The 19,473-nt window shown below is 49.6% G+C and overlaps 1 protein-coding gene across 3 annotated transcripts in view; it reads left to right on the forward strand.

Moving 5' to 3' along the window:
* Positions 1-2,028: 2,028 nt before the first annotated feature.
* The window catches only part of atf6b (activating transcription factor 6 beta), a 24,345-nt gene continuing 6,900 nt past the window's right edge, over positions 2,029-19,473 (forward strand). Inside the window, exons 1-15 of one of the 3 annotated variants that reach the window (XM_080012886.1) lie at positions 2,029-2,207; positions 4,741-4,820; positions 5,990-6,071; positions 6,247-6,306; positions 6,487-6,566; positions 8,627-8,804; positions 8,908-9,072; positions 12,732-12,889; positions 13,450-13,629; positions 15,046-15,125; positions 15,770-15,958; positions 16,182-16,289; positions 17,771-17,870; positions 18,046-18,113; positions 18,393-18,492. In XM_080012886.1, coding sequence (XP_079869012.1) covers positions 2,135-2,207; positions 4,741-4,820; positions 5,990-6,071; positions 6,247-6,306; positions 6,487-6,566; positions 8,627-8,804; positions 8,908-9,072; positions 12,732-12,889; positions 13,450-13,629; positions 15,046-15,125; positions 15,770-15,958; positions 16,182-16,289; positions 17,771-17,870; positions 18,046-18,113; positions 18,393-18,492 — 1,701 coding nt within the window. In that variant the 5' untranslated portion in view covers positions 2,029-2,134. The remainder of the gene's footprint in view (positions 2,208-4,740; positions 4,821-5,989; positions 6,072-6,246; positions 6,307-6,486; positions 6,567-8,626; positions 8,805-8,907; positions 9,073-12,731; positions 12,890-13,449; positions 13,630-15,045; positions 15,126-15,769; positions 15,959-16,181; positions 16,290-17,770; positions 17,871-18,045; positions 18,114-18,392; positions 18,493-19,473) is intronic. The other 2 variants (XM_080012887.1, XM_080012888.1) reach the window with 2 other exon arrangements.

Below are 19,473 nucleotides of genomic sequence, written 5' to 3' on the forward strand. Positions count from 1 at the left end.
TCGTCTGTCAAGCTACCCCGCTAAATGTCACAATACACTTATAAAGGGGGGACTGTAGCTCAGGCGGTAGAGCTGGTGGTCTAGTGATTCAAAGGTTGCTGGTTGGATCCCAGGCTCCTCCTGCTAGCATGCTGTAGTGTCCTTGAGCAAGACACCCCTCATTGCTCCTGATGGCTGCGTCCATCGGTGTTTGAACAATTGTAGGTCGCTTTGGATAAAAGCGTCTGCTAAATGACTAAATGTAATGTAATGTAATAAAGGAAAAAACAAACACAACATGGCCGTGTTTGTGTTTGTTTGCTCATCGTGTTTGTTGTTTGTATTTTATGCGCCAACCTGAGCACGTCACTTCCCTTGTACGTGTAAATACACTTAAAAGGAAAAAACAAACACAAACACAACTTGGCCATGTTGTGTTTGTGTTTGTTTGCTCATCGTGTTTCTTGTTTGAATTGTGTGCGCCAACCTCAGGGAGGGAGAAACAAAACATGAGCTGAAAACGTCCACAGCGGGGTTTGGATGCGTCATTTGGATCCGTTCGGACTTTTCAGACTTTGATTTCGAAGCCGTTTTTACTGTTTTTCTTCCTTCTCTCCACGTGACAAGGTCGCTCTGTCTGTGGCGCCGTCGACAAACAAATCAAACCGGATGAAAGCACAGACTCATCATTTGTTCGTGTCCATGAGGTTGATTGTTTTCCTTTCTGTCTGAGAAACAAAAACAAAGCCCGGGGCGACAAACAAACACAAACACAAACACAGACACAAACACAAACACAAACACAGACAGAGACAGAGACAGAGACAGAGACAGAGACAGAGACACAGACACAGACACAGACACAGACAGAGACAGAGACACAAACACAGACAGAGACAGAGACAGAGACAGAGACACAGACAGAGACAGAGACAGAGACAGAGACACAAACACAGACACAGACACAGACAGAGACAGAGACACAAACACAGACACAGACACAGACAGAGACAGAGACACAAACACAGACAGAGACAGAGACAGAGACAGAGACACAGACAGAGACAGAGACAGAGACACAAACACAGACAGAGACAGAGACAGAGACACAAACACAGACAGAGACACAGACAGAGACAGAGACACAAACACAGACAGAGACAGAGACAGAGACAGAGACACAGACAGAGACAGAGACAGAGACACAAACACAGACACAGACAGAGACACAGACAGAGACAGAGACAGAGACACAGACACAGACACAGACAGAGACACAAACACAGACACAGACAGAGACAGAGACACAAACACAGACACAGACAGAGACAGAGACAGAGACACAGACACAGACAGAGACAGAGACAGAGACAGAGACACAGACAGAGACAGAGACAGAGACAGAGACAGAGACACAGACACAGACACAGACAGAGACACAGACACAGACAGAGACAGAGACAGAGACAGAGACACAGACACAGACAGAGACAGAGACAGAGACAGAGACAGAGACAGAGACACAGACACAGACAGAGACAGAGACAGAGACAGAGACACAGACACAGACACAGACACAGACACAGACACAGACACAGACAGAGACACAGACACAGACACAGACACAGACACAGACACAGACACGTCTCCGTCGAGTCCGGTTTGTCTCGACGCCTACTTGTCGGACTTCCCGTCAATCAAAATGGCGCTCACCGATTGGGCCGAATCGTCTTAAACGGAAAAAAAAAACCAAAAAAAAAACAACAACAAAAAAAACAACATATCGCCGCAGCGCGGGCCGCGATTGGCCGCGCTCCGACCAATCGCGCGCTTCGCCAGAGCCCGATTGGTCGACGGAGCCGTCGGTCAGGCGCCAACGGGCTCCCGATTGGACGTCGCGCCAGCCGGGTGGGCGGAGACTTCCGGCAAACGAAAGGAAAAGACACTTCCTCGTCCGTCATCCGCGACGCCGCGTCACGAGGCCAGGCAGCCGCGAGTCGATTCCAATCGAATCAATCAATCAAATCGAATCAAATCAAAACAATCAAATCGAATAAACAACGGGACGTTTCCGCCGGCGCCTCGGTTGAACTCCAGCCGCGTTTCCGACCCTTTTCCGGCCGCTTCCCCCGGACAAACACGCCCCTGGTGGGGGATGAGCGCGGAGCTGCTGTGCGACCTGGACAGCAGGTTCCTGGCGGACAACCTGCTGACCAACGAGGACTGGGGTAAGAACCCCCGCCGCCTTCCCCTTCCGCGCCCTCTCCCGGTGTCCCCGGACCGGACACCGACCGACGTCGCACCGCGGCTCTCGGGGGGCTCGCGTGAACGCGCAAGAGGGTGAGGGGTGTGAATGCCCGGTGCGCGTCCACGCCGTTGTTGTTGTTGTTGTTATTATTATTAATTATTATTGTTACGGTTATTAATAATATTATTGTTGTTGTTGTTATTATTATTAATTATTATTGTTACGGTTATTAATAATATTGTTGTTGTTGTTATAAAGGGCATGAGTCGCTGAAGTTGCTCGTATAAAAGTACGGGTCGCACGCAGTGAGCGCTGCTGACGGCGGCGCTCATGCAAATGCAGACCATAATGTCCCATAAAACACCATGGCTGATGTCACGCACCCAACGAACGATCCAGTCCCCGATTTATTTATTTATTTATTTATTTCAACTAAAGTGACAGGAATAGGGTGGAGTAAAAAAAAAAAAAGTGTGCACGTTTACTTTGGGCCGTGCTGGAGTAAAGGTCAGAGGTCCCCGAAGACACGGGGGTCGGAGCAGAGCGTCGCCCCCCCCACCTCGACGGCCGCGTCCTGCACGTTGTCGTGCTTCTCTAGCGATCCACGCACGTCAGGCTATTCTGACGTGCAATTTCTTGAACAGTAAAAGTATTATGTTAAAAACAGCCTGTGGGGGTTGGGGGAGGTAGGTGGGTATGAGGACGCTGCAGGAGGAGGTGGGTGCTGGAGGCCTGGAGCGGGATGTGACAAGAAAACACACCTTCACTTGTCTTGAGTCCCGGTTTGAAGAAGCCACCCGTTCATCTATTCACCTGTTCACTCTTTCATTGGTGTGGTCCGATAGCAAACTGCTGTGATGTGGTGCGGAGCCAGGCTGGGCCGGACACATTGGACCAAAGTGCGTGGGCATTGGAACGTTGGAGCCGGTTGACGCTGCGCTGGTTTCAGTCCGTCGTGCTTGTTCTCTGGAGGCCGGGGGCCTCTTACCGGGAACCGTGATGATCCTCAAACCAAGTTTGTCTGCTGCTCAAATAGCATCGCTCATGAGTTTGCCTCCAAATAATCACTGTTGTGAAAAGTCTGAGCTACAATCAGCAAATTTATAATAACTGTTTCCATCAGTTGAGTTGGGAAAGAGTGTGTGTGTGCATGCATAAATAACGCCATGCTAAGCTAATGTCAATTTCCTAAAAAAACAAAAACCTGAAAAACAACCCCAGTCCACCTGGATCCAGCAACCAAAGTTGCTGTTATTTATTTAGTGTGGATGGAAATGTGACCCGTGCTGTTGGGTGTGTCTGTCCTTTAGGGCATCGAACTGTCTGCTTCATCCTGAAAGACCTCCACCTCCCTCCGACATCCCCAGTCCTCACGTTTCATCTCATTCCATTCTGACTGTTCAACCGGGGTGACGGTGTAGCAGGGAGCCGCGGCGTGGAGGTGGCTTGGGGGTCGAACGCGCTGCGCGTCGAATGAAACACGTTGTTCTTTTGTCTAAATGTCGTCCGGTTCAACGTGGTGCCGGCGGTGTCGCTTTTTTCTGAGGAGCCCCGGGGGGGGGGGGGTCGCGACTTTCGTACCCACATCGCCCGTCGCCGTTTCCGAGATCCGGTGGGATGGTGGAGACGGCGGAGCCGGGAGGGGGCTTCCTGGCGCGGCCGGGTCAGAGCAGCGCCGGCGGGCGTTGGGTCCGTGCCGTCTGTAAGGAGAAGTCACACGAGTGTCTTCCTCTTTTTGTTTGGCTTCGGGGCCCCAAGGGCGTCTTCGCCGCCGGACGTCAGAGCGGAGGCTCCCCCGCCGGCCGGCGGCGGGTGTCGCTTGTTCTCTGTCCGACACCGGTTGCTCTGCCGCCGGGGGCCACCGGGCGGAAACGATTCGCATGTGCCCTGAACAGGAAGTGGACGAGATGGGGAGCCTCCGTTTCCTGCTTCCCAAATGTTCTGTCGCGTTCACACACACACACACACACACACACACACACACACACACACACACACACAGCATGACACTACTATCACTTCAACCTACACTGTCAGATTTTAAATGCTTAACCTGCGCAATTTTACTTAATCATACTTTTTCAGGAGACAAAACATCAAACATCGTAATAAACACCAATGCGAGTTGTAAAAACAAAAAAAGATGAATTAGTCTGCAAGTCCTCAGTTGTTGTGTGGCGATGGTAGCGCCCCCCCAGCCAATCAGGATGGAGGATGAAGGCTGGCCTATCAGGGCTCCACTGGCCTCCAGGCTGCCCTCGCGGTGCATTGTGGGATACGCTCAGCGCGCAGCGTTGGCAGGCTGCATCCTCTCACCGGGCGTAGCACGTCGTCCCGTGCAGACGTAGCACATGCTGGTTTGGCACGCAGAGTATGCCGGTGGCCATGTGGTGTGGGTGTACTCGGTAGTACTCTGTCAGCATGACAGTGTACTGGGTAGTACTCTGTCAGCATGACAGTGTACTGGGTAGTACTCTGCCAGTGTGACAACTTGACCTGTCTCCGCCCCTCAGATGCCTGCTTGTACCGCTGGGAGACGATGGAGGATGGAGAGGATGGAGAGAGCAGCAGAGGGATGAAGTACCACAGAGCGGTACGTTCCTTCCTTCCTGACTGGACTGGATGTCTGTCTCTCTCTGCCTCTGTCGCTCTCTCTCTCTCCCTGTCTCTCTCTCTTCCCTTCCATTCATCTTTATTTTGATGACAGTTGTTACAACAGTGTTTCCGGAGCTAGAGGGCAGGTAGCACTCAACAACAACAACAACATTAGAGACAATAACAACAGATCAACCCCATAATAATAATAATAACAGTGACAACCAGTATCATACAACCACAACAACAACAACAACAACCACAACAACAACAACCACTCCTCACTTAACCACCTACCTGTCTAACCACCAGTCTGTATTGTTCACTGTGTATAATACTAAGCATCTCATCACCCTTTATATACTATATATGTACTATTTACACTGTAGATACTATATACACTTTATAGACACTATATATACGATTTACACTATGTATACTATATAGACTGTATACACTATATACACTACATGTACTTTATTCACTATATCCACTATATCCACTTTATATACTATATACACTATGTATACTATATACACTATATGGACTACATATACTTTATACACTATATCCACAATATATAGTATATATACTATATATACCAGCCACGCCCCCTTACTGTGAAATAACACAGGTCCTTGCTTATCGACCAATTCACTTGACAACCTGGTTGTAGGAACAGAACTTGTTAAGAGAGGTGTGTGTGTGTGTGTGTGTGTGTGTGTGTGTGTGTGTGTGTGTGTGTGTGTGTGTGTGTGTGTGTGTGTGTGTGTGTGTGTGTGTGTGTGTGTGTGTGTGTTTCGTTAAGTGAGGAGTACCTGTATTTTCAATAACATTGACAAGTAGGTGAATGATGCTCATATTGAGCTGAATTTATAAAACAAATGTCTCACACTGACCACACCTGTCTTACACTGACCACACCTGTCTTACACTGACCACACCTGTCTTACACTGACCACGCCTGTCTTACACTGACCACGCCTGTCTTACACTTTAGGCAGTCAAGTTGTCTGTTTTCTTTCTTTCTCAGTCTCTGGACTGTGCTCACTGAGCCAGTACTTCAGGATCGGTCTCTGCTTCATGTTTCTGACACTAAAGAGATATTCAGACAATACTCCACCCTCTCTCTCCCTCCTTCCTCCCTCCGCCCTCTTCCCACGGCAGCTGGACAACGACCTCATGCTGACACTGGACCCCGACAACCGCACGTCTCCATGGCAACACCTGGACGACAGCCTCCTGTCAGGTGAGGATGCTCGATGCTTCAACAACTTCTTTAACTGACACCATATCAACTACTGGAGCTGCCATGGTTTTAACAAGCGGTTCTCTCTTTCCTTCTCTCTGTCTGTCTCTCTCGCTCTGTCTCTCTCCGTCTGTCTGTCTCTCCCTGTGCTTCCCATCTCTCTCTCTCTCTCTAGCAGACAGCTCCATGCTAAAAGATGAGATGAAGATCACACAGCCTCTCCCGGTGGAAATGTGTAAGTTCACTGGAGCTGTCAGATTCATGCAGCCACAAATATGTGAATATAGAAGTGTGTGTGTGTGTGTGTGTGTGTGTGTGTGTGTGTGTGTGTGTGTGTGTGTGTGTGTGTGTGTGTGTGTGTGTGTGTGTGTGTGTGTGTGTGTGTGTGTGTGTGTGTGTGTGTGTGTGTGTCCAGTGTTCCAGGTGAAAGCGGAGCCCCCCTCCCCGGCCTCTTCAATGGAATCAGATTGCTCCATGTCGTCACCAGAGCCACAGGTGTGTGTGTGTGTGTGTGTACGTTGCAGTGATTCCTGGGGCTGAACAGTGTGTCGGAGTGTCTCCGTTACCCAGATCTGTATCGAACCACATTCTATAGCGACGATGGAGAGAGAGATGATGAGGATGAGGGATGGACGGATGGACTGTTTATTGACTTCTGAGGAGGATGTGGGTCAGTAGACCCGGAAAAGGATCCGGGGCCGGATATGAAGTCACTTTGGTTTATCTCTTATTTTATAGCTCCAGTTTGGGGACTTGTCTGTTTTATAATAGACGACTTGGAACAACACTATGCAGTGGTTACTAGCTACCAAAAGTGTCCAAGGAAGGACGACTGGTGAACCGGCCACAGGGTCACGGGGCCCAAGGCTCATTGATGCACGTGGGGAGTGAAGTCTAGTCCGTCTGGTTCGATCCCACAGAAGAACTACTGCAGCACAAAGTGTTGAAACAGTGAATGTTGCTGGAATAGAAAGGTGTAGAACACACAGTGCATGGCAGCTTGCTGCGTATGGGAGCTCACAGTGTCCATGCTGACCCCTGTCCACCCCTGAAAGCTCCTACAATGGACACGTGAGCGTCACAACTGTACCATGGAGCCATGGAAGAAGGTGGAGGTCTGATGAATCACCTTTTCTTCTACATCATGTGGATGGGCGGGCTTAGGGTCCGATCTGACGGAGCATCTGTTGGATGTGCTGGAACAACAAGCCCGATCCATGGGGGCCCCACCTCCAACTTCCAGGACTTAGAGGATCTGCTAACGTCACAGCTGTTAGGAGGGGAACGAGGGGGAGCTCCACAATATCAGTGTTCTTTGTGGTGGTTTTAATGTTGTGGCTGATGGGTGTAGCTATTAATATACTTATTATTATTATTATTATTATTATTATTATTATTATTATTATTATTATTATATATATGAATTAATATATTCATTGTATTAATTACTTAATTGTATATATATTATTATTCATTTCATTTTATATATTCTATCTATAATAATGATTACAATTTTATTATTACCTTTTATTATTATTTGATTGTGTTCTATTAATGTAAAGGACTTTGTGCTTCATGCTGTGAATAGGTGCTATATAAATAATGCTTATATCAACAGCAGGACCCACAGACATGGTTGAGGTCTCGTTAGAGCCGGGACCCTCAGACGTCTTGTCGTTCGAGTTTGGTCAACATCGATGTGCATTTGTAGCAGGAATGAGTGAAAAACTGTCGTGAGTTGATTCGTTTCGGGAGCGGGCCGCTTTGAGACATCAACATTCAAAGTTAAAGGGGGGTGGTAGCTCAGGAGGTAGAGCTGATCATCTAGTAATCTAAAGGTTGCTGGTTGGATCCCAGGCTCCTCCTGCTAGCATGCTGTAGTGTCCTTGAGCAAGACACTTAACCCCTCATTGCTCCTGATGGCTGCGTCCGTCGCTGTTTGAATAATTGTAAGTGGCTTTGGATAAAAGCGCCTGCTAAATGTCTAAATGTAAAGTAAGTCCGAGCTTCGTCGCTCAGAATCGTTCCCATCCCGCGACGCGGGATGGGATCCCGGATGTCTTCCCTGGGGTGTCTCATGGACGAAAGGGAATTTTGTATGTATGTGTGTATCTGTGTATATACATTTTTTTAACACCAAAAAAAATGATGGCAAATATCCATTTATCACGCGGTGCCAGCTGCGCGCGGCTCCCTCTCTCAACTATGACAGCGAGTTGACATGATTGGTGACGTCACAGGTGGATTCATCTGGCGGTGCTGGCTGTTGTTGGAGTCGCTTTTAATTTAACCTTTCACGCGGAGTCAGATTTCTCTTTTGACGGGACGGGGGTGGGGAGAGAGAGACGGCTCCAGACCTTGGGGTTACACAAGACAATGACAGAGGATTTGGTGTCAAAGCCGAAGGTAAAAGTGTAAAATGTCTGGTGAAACCGGCATAAACCCAATGTGTAATTGTTAACAGCGTGGTACATGTTCAGCTACTGTAAACCGGACCCGGCGCATTGCTGCCTGCAGCTCTCTTCATTATCAATATTACCTCTATTGTTGTGCAGGTCCATGTGAAGGGTGAAAACCCCCCTACGCCCCCCTACATGTATGGAGACGTGCTGTCGCCCCCTCTGGGCTCCATGGAGGTCACCGTGGCCTCCACCGCCGTCGTCCCCCAGCCACAGAGCCAGGCGCCCGGACAGACCCCGGGCCTCATCGGGGTTCTGGACGCCCAGGCCGCAGGTACCGGGGCCAGAGTCGTTCAAGGGTGACCCAGGACCGATCATTTGAGAGAAATAAAAGATTGAAAGGAATGATTTGGATCCTTAAATGTCTCCCCCTCCAGTCCTGTCCAGTCCGGCCACCATGAAGGCCAGCAGCATTCTGAGCTCCAAGCCCCCCATCCAGCCCAGACCGCTGTGTGTGACCACGCTGCCCGTCCCCCAGAGCCCCGCCCCGGGAAAAACCCTCATCCTGCAGGGCCTCCCTGCCATGGACCACAGCCGGCCCGGTGAGTCGATGGGGCTTAGATGGAGTCGATGGGGGGTAACTGTAGATCGGGGTGAATAGGGTTTATTTCGGGGTTGGATGCCATAGGTTGGTGTTCGAGTGGATGGGGGTTAGATGGAGTCGTTAGGGGTAAGATGGGGTGGATGCGGGTTTGATGGGGTGGATGGGGTTACATGGGGTTACATGGTGCAGGTGAAGGTTTGATGGGGTTAGATGGGATGGGCTTACAGGGGGTTACATGGGATGGATGGGGGTTACATGGGGCAGGTGAGAGTTGGATGGAGTTACATGGGGCAGGTGAGTGTTGGATGGAGTTACATGGGGCAGGTGAGTGTACATTACATTTACACATTACATTTACATTTACTCATTTATAAGACGCTTTTATCCAAAGCGACTTACAAGGGAGAATAACATTCAAGCTACATTGCGACAGAGATTAGTGTAACAACAACATTAGTGTAACAGTAAATACTGCAAGGTGGTGCTAAGTAATTGTAGGTTAGGACAGGAGGTACTAACTGAAGAGCTGGGTCTTAGTGCTTCTTAAAGACAGAGAGGGAGGTCCCCGCTCTGGTCATTTTTGGCAGCTCGTTCCACCAACGTGGAACTACAAATGAGAATAGCCTGGATTGCCGTGGCTGTATGGCCGGCAGAGCCAGGCCACGCTCATTTGACGAGCGCAGCATCCGGGGGGTTACATGTGCTCTTACAAGAGGATTTAAGTAGGTGGGAGCATTCCCAGCAATTACTCTGTAGGCCAGCATCAGAGACTTGAACTTGATGGATGGAGTTACATGGGGCAGGTGAGTGTTGGATGGAGTTAGGTGGGGCAGATGGGGCAGATGAGGATTTGATGGGCGTTGGATGGGAAACTGTAGGGTACAAACTCCTTTTGGCAGCTTGTCTTTTAGAAAACATTGAAATCAGGGGGTTATGCAGAAGAGACTCCAGAGGTTGTGGGGTTCACAGAAATGCATTGTGGGTAAACTGGGAGGCTGACGAGGTCTCGGGTGATCCTAAAAAAGTTTTACCATTATTAGAATTTAATAATAAAGGGTCTTAAAAATATAAAACCATCATGTTTCTGCTGGGGTTTTTCTTTCCTTTTTTGACGACAAGCCAAACAAAAACAATAGTTTGTAATGAACGTCTTTTTAAAAAGTCTTTAACGTTGAGCTCAAGTGGCCTCAACAAAGTATTTATGGAAGTCCTCAGTCAGAGCCGCCCTGGGGTTAAAAGTGAAAGGGTTTATTTGTGTGTAAAGTTCAGCGCTTGCTGCTTTTCAGCTCGCCTGGCACAGGGAGGCTCTGGCGTAACCCCCTCTTATGTAATCCCTGGGAAGGCGCGCCGCCTTTCTCCCTCTCTCCCTCTCGCTTTTCTGTTGTTCTGCGATCCTATTGGACGAGAAGCAGGAAGTAGGATGGCCCACACACCCAGCGTCAGGGTCTGAGTTGGAATATAGTATTATTACTATATAGTATCTGTATAGTATATAGAATATCTACGCTTTTTATCTTGTAGTGTGTTGGGGATGGTAGCTCAGGCGGTAGAGCTGGTGGTCTAGTGATGTAAAGGTTGCTGGTTGGATCCCAGGCTCCTCCTGCTAGCATGCTGTAGTGTCCTTGAGCAAGACACTTAACCCCTCATTGCTCCTGATGGCTGCGTCCGTCGGTGTTTGAACAATTGTAAGTGGCTTTGGATAAAATCGTCTGATCAATGACTAAATGTAAATGTAAATGTGTTGTTGTTTTTTTTGGTTCTTGTTAAAATGTTTGCATATTTTGCCGTTCTTTATGATCATAACTTTAACCCGTCCTTTGAAATGGGAAGAGATTGTCGCTCTTAACCCCTGAGTGCCTGCCTCTGGTACCCACCCAGCCATTCAACTTGCATCTCCCTTCTCCCTCTCTCCCCCCGTCTCTCTCTCCCCCTGTCTCTCACTACCCTCTTTCTCTCCCTCTCCCCGTCTCTCTCTCTCTACCCTCTTTCTCTCCCTGTCTCCCCCATCTCTCTACCATTTCTCTCCCTGTTTCCCCCCGTCTCTCTCTCTCTACCCTCTTTCTCTCCCTCTGTCTGTCTCTCTCTCTCTCGACCCTCTTTCTCTCCCTGTCTCCCCCCGTCTTTCTCTCTCTACCATTTATCTCCCTGTCTCCCCCCGTCTTTCTCTCTCTATCCTTTCTCTCCCTGTCTCCCCCTGTCTCTCTCTCTATCCTCTCTCTCCCTGTCTCCCCCCGTCTTTCTCTCTCTCTACCCTCTTTCTCTCCCTGTCTCCCCCGTCTCTCTCTCTCTATCCTTTCTCTCCCTGTCTCCCCCTGTCTCTCTCTCTATCCTCTTTCTCTCCCTGTCTCCCCCGTCTCTCTCTCTCTCTCTACCCTCTTTCTCTCCCTGTCTCCCCCATCTCTCTACCATTTCTCTCCCTGTTTCCCCCCGTCTCTCTCTCTCTACCCTCTTTCTCTCCCTCTGTCTGTCTCTCTCTCTCTCGACCCTCTTTCTCTCCCTGTCTCCCCCGTCTTTCTCTCTCTACCATTTATCTCCCTGTCTCCCCCCGTCTTTCTCTCTCTCTACCCTCTTTCTCTCCCTGTCTCCCCCGTCTCTCTCTCTCTATCCTTTCTCTCCCTGTCTCCCCCTGTCTCTCTCTCTATCCTCTTTCTCTCCCTGTCTCCCCCGTCTCTCTCTCTCTCTCTCTACCCTCTTTCTCTCCCTGTCTCCCCCGTCTCTCTCTCTCTCTACCCTCTTTCTCTCCCTGTCTCCCCCTGTCTCTCTCTCTATCCTCTCTCTCCCTGTCTCCCCCGTCTCTCTCTCTCTCTATCCTCTTTCTCTCCCTGTCTCCCCCGTCTCTCTCTCTCTATCCTCTTTCTCTCTCTGTCTCCCCCTGTCTCTCTCTCTCTACCCTCTTTCTCTCCCTGTCTCCCCCGTCTCTCTCTCTCTATCCTTTCTCTCCCTGTCTCCCCCTGTCTCTCTCTCTATCCTCTTTCTCTCCCTGTCTCCCCCGTCTCTCTCTCTCTCTCTACCCTCTTTCTCTCCCTGTCTCCCCCGTCTCTCTCTCTCTCTACCCTCTTTCTCTCCCTGTCTCCCCCTGTCTCTCTCTCTATCCTCTCTCTCCCTGTCTCCCCCGTCTCTCTCTCTCTCTATCCTCTTTCTCTCCCTGTCTCCCCCGTCTCTCTCTCTCTATCCTCTTTCTCTCTCTGTCTCCCCCTGTCTCTCTCTCTCTATCCTCTTTCTCTCCCTGTCTCCCCCGTCTCTCTCTCTCTATCCTCTTTCTCTCTCTGTCTCCCCCTGTCTCTCTCTCTCTCTATCCTCTTTCTCTCCCTGTCTCCCCCGTCTCTCTCTCTCTCTATCCTCTTTCTCTCCGTCTCCCCCGTCTCTCTCTCTCTCTACCCTCTTTCTCTCCCTGTCTCCCCCGTGTCTCTCTCTCTCTACCCTCTTTCTCTCCCTGTCTCCCCCTGTCCCTCTCTCTATCCTCTCTCTCCCTGTCTCCCCCGTCTCTCTCTCTCTCTATCCTCTTTCTCTCCCTGTCTCCCCCGTCTCTCTCTCTCTATCCTCTTTCTCTCCCTGTCTCCCCTGTCTCTCTCTCTCTATCCTCTTTCTCTCCCTGTCTCCCCTGTCTCTCTCTCTCTTCCTTTCCCTCAACCCTCACTACCCTTCCTCTCGTTCCAGTCGTCCTCTCTCCCTCCGTTTGTCTGAGTGCAGCTCCCGCCATCGTCAAGATGGAGCCCGTTTCTCCCAGTGTGACTCACACCCCCGTGGCGCCCTCCAGCAAACCCATCGTCCCAGCAACCGCCCCCTTACCTGGCAACAGCTGCAACGACATCGACGTGAGTGGCCGCCTCAACGACCAATCCCAAAAATAGAATAGATAATGGAATTAATGCAAAGATGCTTGTTACACAAAATAAACGCATGGAGTTGATAAGCAAACGGTGGATTTAAGTTTCCGGTTTGTTCTACTTTTTGGAGTTTTGGCGAGCTAGCTTGCAGGCTAACGAGCTATCTTTAGCACTGATGCCGCTATTTGTTTTCCACAATTCAGATCTAAAAGAAAAACAATACAGAAAATCAAGTCCCATTTAGTTTATATTTTGTTTGCTGCAGCTAGAATATTATATATCATAGAAATGCTGGTGTTTAAGATACGGGAGTCATAATTCAATACATTAGGATGTTATTAAGATGGTTATTTTGAAATGACTACTATGTAGAACAAAGATCAACAGTGTTATTTCACAATAACAGATACTGTTACTTTGAAATCCTATTGATATTGTTATTTTGAAATGCAAGCCATACTGTTATTTTGAAATCCTATCCATACTTTTATTTTGAAATGCTATCCATACTGTTGTTGTTGTTTTGAAATGCTGTGTTTCCTGTCCAGATGAAGGTGCTGAAGCGGCAGCAGCGGATGATTAAGAACCGCGAGTCGGCGTGTCAGTCCAGGAAGAAGAAGAAGGAATACCTGCAGAACCTGGAGGCCCAGCTCCACCAGGCCCAGGAGGAGAACCAGCGCCTACGCAAGGAGAACCAGAGCCTCAGGCTGAGGCTGGCCGGGAAGGAGGTGAGGGAGGAGGCCGGGAAGGAGGGGAGGGAGGAGGCCGGGAAGGAGGGGAGGGAGGAGGCCGGGAAGGAGGGGAGGGAGGAGGCCGGGAACATTTACATTTACATTTAGTCATTTATCAGACGCTTTTATCCAAAGCGACTTACAAGGGAGAATAACATTCAAGCTACATTGCGACAGAGACATTAGCGTAACAACAACATTAGTGTAACAATAAATACTGCAAGGTAGTGCTAAGTACTTGTAGGTTAGGAGAGGAGGTACTCACTGAAGAGCTGGGTCTTCAAGTGCTTCTTAAAGACAGAGAGGGAGGTCCCTGCTCTGGTCATTTTTGGCAGCTCGTTCCACCAACGTGGAACTACAAATGAGAATAGCCTGGATTGCCGTGGCTGTATGGCCGGCAGAGCCAGGCCACGCTCATTTGACGAGCGCAGCATCCGGGGGGCAACATGTGCTTTTACAAGAGCATTTAAGTAGGTGGAGCATTCCCAGCAATCACTCTGTAGGCCAGCATCAGAGACTTGAACTTGATGGTAACCAGTGGAGCTCAATGAGCAGCGGAGTGACATGTGCCCTCTTTGGCTGGTTGAACACCAGTCGCGCCGCCGCATTCTGTATCAAGGAGGGAAGGAGGGGAGGGAGGAGAGGGAGAAGGCCGGGGAGGGAGGAGAGGGAGGAGGCCGGGAAGGAGGGGAGGGAGGGAGGAGGCCAGGCAGGGAGGGAGGAGGCCAGGGAGGAGGGAGGAGGGAGGGAGGAGGCCGGGAAGGAGGTGAGGGAGGAGGCCGGGAAGGAGGTGAGGGAGGGAGGAGGCCGGGAAGGAGGTGAGGGAGGAGGGAGGGAAGGAGGTGAGGGAGGAGGGAGGGAGGAGGCCGGGAAGGAGGGGAGGGAGGGAGGAGGGAGGGAGGAGGCCGGGAAGGAGGTGAGGGAGGGGGGAGGGAGGAGGCCGGGAAGGAGGTGAGGGAGGAGGGAGGGAGGAGGCTGGGAAGGAGGTGAGGAAGGAGGGGGGGGGGGGTAATAATGTATAAGATGCAATATATAAGTATTTTTGTTTGTTTGTTAAGTTATGTTTGTTTGTTAACTTTATTGATCCCTCTCTGTATTTGACCCACCCTGGTGTCTTACGTGTCGGTAAGAGGAGTGGTGGGCTGCCACATAGCGGCGCCCGGTTCGCAGTTAGGGGTGAAAGTGTCTTGCTCAAGGACACTTCAGCACGCTACGAGGAGGAGCCAGGAATCCGACCGGGGATCTTCCAATTATTGGGGATCGAACCGGAGACGACCCGCGGTTCTCCGGGGTTCGAACCAGGGAATTCTGTTGACTTTTGTGTTTGTGTGAAATGAGCTTGTGGAGCTTGTGAAGCCGTTGAGACTGTACTGTGAATGAAGGCTGTGTAAATAAAGTTTTCCTGTGCTGTAGGGCAGCGACTCCAACAACAAGAGGGCGGTGTGCGTCATGGCCGTCCTGCTGTTCATGACCTTCAGCTTCGGACCCGTCAGGTAACTCCACAACTTCACTCTACTCTCGTGATGCTATGGCAACAGGCTAGTGGTACTATGACAACGGGGTAATGGCGCTATGGCAACAGGGTAGTGGCCCTATGACAACAGGCTAGTGATGCTTTTGCAACAGGCTAGTGGTACTGTGGCAACAGGCTAGTGGCGCTATGGCAACAGGCTAGTGGCGCTATGGCAACAGGCTAGTGGCGCTATGGCAACAGGCTAGTGGCGCTTTGGCAACAGGCTAGTGGTACTATGGCAACCGGCTAGTGGTACTGTGGCAACCAGCTAGTGGTGCTATGGCAACAGGCTAGTTGTACTGTGGCAACAGACTAGTGGTACTATGGCAACCGGCTAGTGGTACTGTGGCAACCAGCTAGTGGTGCTATGGCAACAGGCTAGTTGTACTGTGGCAACAGACTAGTGGTACTATGGCAACAGGCTAGTTGTACTGTGGCAACAGGGTAGTGATGTTAGTGTAACAACTATAGTCCAGCCTTGTGATGCTAGCAGAAAACTCCACTATTACAACAACTTATTAAAAGGATGGAGGAGGTGCGGAGGAAACAGTTTTCCAGGAAGTAGGGCTTGTTTTGTAACTTCCCGTCTGATTTTTAAATCTCATTGGCCCCTCCCACTTACAGCATTACGGATAGGAAGCTGTCGACGGTCCTACAGGAAGGGGCGGGGCCCTACACAGGAAGGAGGCTGCTGGAGATGGAGCCCCCGCCACCCCCCAGCAGAGAGGAGGACCGGACGGAGACGGAGGAGGAGGGCGAGGAGAGGTGGAAGAGGGTGGAGACGGAGAGAGAGGCGGAGTCCTACCACTTCAGGTACCTGCACCAAGTGCATGCTAAGCACAAAAGATCTGTGAAAGTCTGTTTTTGTTATGTGTTATATTTATTATTACCATGATGATTTTTATTGTTATTATTGTTGTTATTGGTCTTGTTGTTGTTATTATTATAATAATAATAATAATAATAATAATTATTATTATTACAGGTTATGACTTTATAAACAAGCCTTTCATGCTCAAACCTCCATCTTGTCCAGGAACCTCTCAGACGTCTTCAGCGACATCAAGGATCTGGTTCTGCAGGACATCGATCGCTACTTCACCTCCTCCGACTGCCGAACGTTCAACCGCTCCGAGTCTCTGCGGTGAGGGAGATCTCAGCACTTAGACATGTCTGAGGCTCAGTCGTCCCATGCGATTCAGTGCCACCTGTCGATGCGTTGTTTGGAAGTTCTGAATCCGCTTTCCACTCACAAATTTATTTATTTATATTTTTGTTCACTTTTAAAATAAAACACTGGTCAAAAAATATTTTACTATTGATTGAAATTGTATTTTTAACGTGTATAATAAGACCATTGTATTTCAGTTTTCAATGTTTTTAGACATAAAAAGTTCTGTACAATACTGCAAGTTCAAGAGGAGTTGAAATATTCAATTGCTGCATTGGACTGGATTTGTTCCGTGAAATACTTTTCGGATGCTCCCTTGGAGGAGTCGGTAGTAAAACAAAGTAGCCAACCAGAGCCTTTTCCATCCGGGGGGGGGTGGGGGAGCCACCCTCTGGTTTGCCATGACGCCCTGGTTGCTGCGATGTCGCCGTAGCGCCCTGACGTCGTGGTGCGGAACGCGGCTGCGCCGGTGATACTCGACCAAACCTCGCGAGACGACTTGCGTTTGGGAGGAGGGGGGAGAGGGAAATGAAAAGCGAACGCGCAAAGTGGCACCTGCACTTTGTTTCGAAAGTTCAGAAAGAAAGATCCTGCCTCAAGCCGTTGCCTATCAGCCGATATGTGAATTTAATTTAGGTTGAACTTGTGCTGTCGCCGGCCGGCCGTGCAACACGGGGTATTTGATGCCATTGCATCCGAGACGGAGTTAATCTGCAAGTTCTCAACCTGCAGCCCCAATCTTTAATAATCGTTAAACTCCAAGGACAGCTTCATCATAGTTTGACTGGTCAACTAGACTAATAATCATTGCTTCTCCAAGAGACGTGGACGTGGACGTGGCCTTATCCCCAAACGAGTGGAACCTCGGAACAAGCAACAGCGAGGATTTGACAAAACCAATTCACAGCAAGGAAAATTGGAGCAATTGTGGCACGTGGCCTCTTCCTGTGACAACTGTATTCATAAAGGAGAAGAAAAGAGACGTAATCAAGAGGTGTTCAAGGGGGTGAGTGAGGCAGACGCTTTGTGTGGGTGGGTGGATGTGGGTGTGTGTGGGTGTCGACCTGTGTGTGTGCGTGGGCGTGGGCGTGCACGCAGGATCGTTCCACAATGAATGCTCTGAGCGGCAGAACGGCTCCGCAGCCGCCCCACAAGCCCTGCAGGCGCCCCGAGGCCGCAAGAACATTCCTAGCCCAAAGCGCCGCAGCCAGCGGCAGGAGAACCCCAAATCCAGAGGGAAGCCGAGAGCCCCCAGACCCACACCCCTCGACAAACCAACCATGTTTTTGTAAATATTTTCTCGGGAAGTCTTTGCTGGACCACCAAGGGGGGGGTTTCCTTTTTGCTTTCGTCTGTGACGGCCTTCAGAGAACAGGAGCTGCGCGTGTCTTGAAACAGTTTGTCAGTTTGCTTATTTGTTCGTTTGCTTGTTTGTTTGTTTGTTTGTTTCCCAGGCTGGCTGACGAGCTGCGGGGCTGGGTCCATCGGCACCAAATCGACAGGAAGAAATCTGGAGGAAAACCCAAGATCATCAAAAAAGCCAAGATCGCCCAGGTGGGAGGGGGGCATCACTTCTCCTCTTCTTGTCCTGTCTGTCTAGCTGTCTTCTTTTTATTCATTTATTTATTTTGCCACTTTTCTCTCTTCCTTTTTCTGAGGTGGTGACCAAGACCCTCTGTTAAATTTGGTTCTTAAATCTCGTCTTCTCTCCTTTCTTCCTTTTGTGCAGAAAGCTCAGCTGAGGAAAACCAACTTCTCCAGATATCTGCCCATCCAGGCGCACCGCTCCCTGGAGAGGTAGGGGTCGCAGAGCCTTCTTTAGCACGTAGTACGTGGCTACAGGGTGGACAGAGCCTTTGAGGCCGTTAATATTGAACGTACTGAAAAGGATATTATGGAAAGTATTTACAGTAATAAAGTATTCAATTAACTAATTTCCCCAGGAGGGATTAATACAGTAAACATAATAATAATAATAATAATAATAAAATTAATAATAACACTGTGGTGTGTACTATAGTAGTATTAACAGTAGTGATGTGTAGTACTAATACTGTAGTAATACTGTGCGTACAGCCAGCTGCAGGTGCGTTCTGGGCCAGAAGTGACCTACAGCGACTTCCTGGATGCCATCGACCGTAGGGAGGACACGTTCTACGTCGTCTCCTTCAGACGGGTGAGAAGTCACTCAAATATATCTAAAAAATATACACCAATCAGCCACAACATTAAACCACCGGCCCAATGCTGTGTAGCTCCTCCTGGTGCCCCCAAAACAGCTGTGAGGTGGAAGCATGGACTCCACCGGACTCTGAAATTGTCCTGTGGTATCTGGCACCAAGACGTTAGCAGCAGATCCTTAAAGTCCTGCAAGTGCAATGGATCTATAGGGGCCCCCATGGATCGGGCTTGTTGTTCCAGCCCATCCCACAGGTGCTCCGTGGGATCGAGATCTGGGGAATTTGGAATTTGGAGGCCAAGTCAACACCTTGGACTCTGTCACGTTCCTCAGAACCTTCCTGAACAGTTTTGCAGGTGTGGCAGGAAGCATTCTGCTGCTGGAAGAGGCCACTGCACATCAGGGACTGGAGCACTGTGGTCACACCCTGCTGCGTGCAGGGGTCCCTGCGGATAATCTGTCGTCGAAGTAGGCGGCGGTGTACGGTCTATGGTCTATAGTGTACAGTCTATGGTCTATGGTGTACGGTCTATGGTGTACGGTCTATGGTGTATGGTCTATGGTGTATGGTCTATGGTGTACGGTCTATGGTGTATGGTGTACAGTGTATTGTCTATGGCAGGGGTGGCCAACCAGTCAGAGACTAAGAGCCACTTTTTTTACTGTGTTACTGCAAAGAGCCACGTCATACACATGGGCACACATGAACATCACCCCATCCCTTCCTCACACACACACACACACAGACCTCTGCTCAGCCAGATTCATTGTAAATGTCACACACCAACATGATAATGACAGAAATTGACTCCTAGCCCCCGCGACCCGACTAAGGATAATCGGTTGAAGATGGATGGATGGAAGGAGTACTAAGACCACAGGCCAGTTATTTTCAACAATTAACATTGTGTGCACTGTCTCACACACACAAACTCTCAGTTCAACCAAGTCCACAAACAAAAATATAACATTGTGTGC

Source organism: Zeus faber (assembly GCF_960531495.2).
Source record: "Zeus faber genome assembly, chromosome: 1".
NCBI classification, from domain to species: Eukaryota; Metazoa; Chordata; class Actinopteri; order Zeiformes; family Zeidae; genus Zeus; species Zeus faber.